The following is a 4,022-nucleotide window of genomic DNA, read 5'->3' on the forward strand; positions in this document are numbered from 1 at the left end:
TTTATTGCAGCGTTATCCCTGCCGGTGGCGAAATTTTCACTCTGTGAAACGACAGCGTCTTAGTAAGGACGAGTTAGCGTAATTTGCTGAATTATTAAACCTGCTGCATCATGGCGGTGGCCTAGAAAACTTAATAAAAATGCATTAATACCTGTTAGCTGCCCTGTTCTTGATTCCCTCCACCAAAGGAGCTGGAACGCAGGGTTTATTTGGCTTCTTTTTGTTTTATATTTAGGTTATTCGTTAAATCCGGTTCTTGTGTTTTGCAGATTCTCTCGATCTGAAGATGGCTGCACAGTCAGCTCCGAAGGTTGTGCTAAAGAGCACCACCAAGATGTCTCTGAACGAGCGGTGAGGAAGCCAACAGCAGCTTCAGCTCATAAGAATTTTTATTTTTTTTTTTTAAACTTAATTATCACTACCCGGTGTCCAAAAACCAACGTGGTTTCTGCCCTCTTTTAACCTCACTAAAACGTGCAGATGGCTATGCACCTCTGTCTTAAACTGCAACAAATGTGGTACGACAGGTTAAAAGGGCGAGCGTTTCGGAGGAAAAAAAAATTATCCGTAGCCGTTAACGTTAAAAAAAAAAAAAAGTATTTCAACACGTAAATATGGTGGGATGTGTCATACCAAAAAAAAAAAAAGGAACCTCACACCCTCCCTTTTTTTCTTCCACATGTTTTTACATTTATCTAGTGGACCCCGCAGCACGGTAGCATGTGACCCAAGCTGCGGCAGGTTTGCTGCTTCGCCCGAGGCGGACGCCCGCGCAGGCGGTCCGGCCTGTAAGAGGCGACGCAGCAGGCCCTCCAACCAGCCCGAAGGCCCTCGAACAGCGTTTGGGGTCTTGTAAGAGGCAAACGCTTCGCTTCATCTCCATCTCTCTCTCTGTGTCTCTCTCTCCCTCTCCTTGAGTTCTTTATTTCCTTATGTTCTATTTGTGGGGTTTTTTCCCATTGCATCAAGGTGGTTTGAGGGGGTTTTTTGCAGTTCTAACAGCTGCGGTTGTGTTTCGCTTCTGTACTAATGGCTTTTGGATTAGCTGCGTTGGCGAATACGAGGAATATCCCAATCTGAGGAAGAAATTCTTTGCTGTGAGGGCGACAGAGCATGGGCTGCGCAGGGAGATGGTGGAGTCTCCTTCTCTGGAGACTTGCAGAGCCCTCCTGGATGCGATCCTGGGTATCGTGCTCTGAGCAGTCCTGCTTTGGCGGGGCGGTTGGACTCGGTAATCCCTAGAGGTCCCTTCCGACTCCGATGATTCTGTGATAATTCCGTGTTTGGCTGCAGCAGCTGGCCCGTTTGGTTTTAGTCGGTCCCTGTTCCTCACCTGGGAAACGTTTTCGTTCCCTGTAGCTCCTGGGACGCAGGAGCGAGCTGACAGCTTGCTGCTCAGGAGGCTCTGCCCTCTCGCTCGCCTGCAGCTCGTACAAAATGGAAGATTTTGTGCCAAAGAAGCTGCCCAGTGAGCTGTTTTTGTAAGAGAGCGCCACGGGGCGATGGCATTTCTTAGGGTATCAGTTCCGTGGGGCACAGAGGTTTGTTTTCGGGTGCTATCTTTTGTCAGAGCCGCCTTCCGGCCTTTTAAACCGTTTTCTCAGACCTCTGGGGGTTGATTTGGCTTTTTGCAGTCGATTGCGGTTTGCTTTCCCGTTTCTGTGGTGTCCTCTCCCATCTGTCACGATCATCTCTGCTGATTGCTTGTTTCCATTCCTTCTGCCATCTCTCAAAATCAGTAACCTGAAGCTTTGTCACTTCCGAATTAATACACAGCGTCATTTCTGAGTTTCCAGTTCTCGCACCCTGGTGGAAAACGAGGAATCCGTAACCCCGTGTGACGTGCCCTAAGTGCCACTCGTTTACTTAACGTTCACGGGATCTGGAGATCCAGTCTTGAGAACCATGAAATGCCGATAAATGTATGTAATAAAAGCTTTATTTAAACACCCGTTTTATTCGACCTTGAAGCTTTACTAACATGCTGAAGAACAAACAGCCGATGCCAGTGAATATTCGGGCTACCATGCAGCAGCAGCAGCAGCTAGCCAGTGCCAGAAACAGAAGACTGGCCCAGCAGATGGAGAACAGACCCTCTGTCCAGGCCGCTTTGAAGCTCAAACAGGTGAGAGAAAGGGGCGGATCGCGGGGCGGCCGGTCGCCAGCAGGTGGCTTTTCAGGAGACGGTGGATTTTGGAGGAAGGATCACAAAAAAACCAAACCTGCCCCGTAAAGCTTAAAAAGGAGAGACCTAGAAGGGGCTTGCGGGAAGTGCCGCTCTGTACCTCAGATAAGTAACACGTTGTCACTTATGGTTGATATAACCGAGCTGAGGGGTGGGTTGTGCTGGCTGTTGATGTCTCCTCTCTATTTTTTCAGAGAAATGTTCTCGTTCTGGGTTTCTGGATCTGCCGAGGGGCTTCATCTCGCAATCTAGCTGCAGTTACAGTCGCTGCAGATCGTGTCCAGTCCTTGCTGGCCAGCTGAGGCCGGTCGCTCCCATCCCCAACTCCACCCTCCCTTGACAGCAGCTGGTTGCCGGGAACAGATGAAAAAAATGATTATTTTTTTTTTCTTTTTAATTTTTTTTACCTGCTTGCGCGTGCTAGAATTAGCTTATGTGTAGGTCACAAATCAAAACCCATGGTGGTGAGTCCAAACTGCACGACCTGAGCACAGCGTTAGTTAAAGATAATTCTGTGTGTTGGTTCGCCCACGAGGAGAAAAGCCCTGGAAATTTCTTAGCTGAGCTGCTTCACCAAGTAACTGGAATGCTCGAACCTGCCGCGCCTGCTCGCTCTCTGATAAAGAGGAATGCAGCAGCTTTTTAAGATCTCTCGAGTCTTGGGTTGCAAAAACAGCCTGTGGTGCCAGCGAGCCTTGTAAACAAAAGCTCTGGAAACTGTAGTCTGAGTTGTTTTCTGCCTTTAAAAAAAAAAACGAAAAGGTTTGAAAAGAATTTCACAAGCGGTAAAGGGAAACTGGCTTCAAAGCACAAAGTTTCTGCTCCCTTCATGGAGGACTAGTCTGTTGGCTCTTAAACCCGCTGGGTTTTTAGGTTGGGCAGAGGCAGCTTCCGTGGTCTGCAGGGGAATTTGGAAGCCTGGTTGATGTTGGGCTGCTCAGGACGTTGAGACAGTGATTGGATTCATTTTAGTGTCACCGGCAGCTTTTCTGGACGTGAACCTCGATCCTGGTGATGTCTCAGCTCAGCTTCAGCCAGGGCCTCTCTAAACTCAGAGGGTTTCTCGTGCTCGATTTGCAGATTTGCCGTGTTTGCAGAAACCTGCCCTGGGCTTTTTTGTTTTTTTAACCTTTCTGTTGCCTGGAGTTCCAGACCTGCATTACTTAGTGGAGCAGGCTGAGGTGTGGTCACCCCAGGGTGACGAGCACTTTTAGGTTGTTCCAGTGCAGAGTCCAGCAGCTTTTCTTCGAACTCTCATGGTTAAATCACACAAAAGTGCAGTTGGATGTGGAATGTTTTTTCTCATTCCTTTCTGGAAACCCAGCTGGGATGGGCCAGTAGGCCGCCGGGAGCGGTAGCCACGGTGTGAGGCTGCCTCGGGCTTGTTGTGCCACACCGGGGGTAGTGGCTTTGTGTCTCGGGGATTCACCTGGGCTGTCACCTTCCAGCAGAAGGGATCAGGAGGCTGCCTTGGGGGTTCCGCATCCACAAACTGGAGAAAAAGGTTTCCAGTCAGCAAACTTTCTCATCTTCCTTCCAGGAAAGGTCTCTGGTCTCTGTTTGACCTTCACAAATTATCCCCGAGCAGATTGCGTTGTCTTCCTTTGAAGCTTGATTATCTGTTGCAGAGAGCGGATCACCCTCCCTTTTTTTTTTTTTTTTTTTTAAAGGCGAGCAAAAGCACACGCCGCGCTTCCTGCTAGGCAGCGGCCGCGCTCTTTGCGCTGCAAGTCCGCGATTGCTGCATGACTTTTTTTTGTCCTTTCTTCAAAAATTTATTCCAGAAGAGCTTAAAGCAACGCCTCGGGAAAAGTAACATTCAGGCACGTTTGGGCCG

At 48.9% G+C, this 4,022-nt stretch overlaps 1 protein-coding gene across 1 annotated transcript; it reads left to right on the forward strand.

Annotated features, from left to right (window-relative positions):
* Nucleotides 1-286: 286 nt before the first annotated feature.
* On the forward strand, nucleotides 287-4,014 carry CHTOP (chromatin target of PRMT1; the record flags this gene model as incomplete). The annotated part of the gene is made up of 3 exons (XM_009875723.1): nucleotides 287-351; nucleotides 1,972-2,125; nucleotides 3,970-4,014. Coding segments are annotated over exons 1-3 (264 nt in total), but the record flags the coding sequence as incomplete, so codon positions are not given.
* Between the last annotated feature and the right edge of the window lie 8 nt (nucleotides 4,015-4,022).

This window comes from Apaloderma vittatum, unplaced genomic scaffold, assembly GCF_000703405.1.
Source record: "Apaloderma vittatum isolate BGI_N311 unplaced genomic scaffold, ASM70340v1 scaffold36068, whole genome shotgun sequence".
Taxonomy (NCBI): domain Eukaryota; kingdom Metazoa; phylum Chordata; class Aves; order Trogoniformes; family Trogonidae; genus Apaloderma; species Apaloderma vittatum.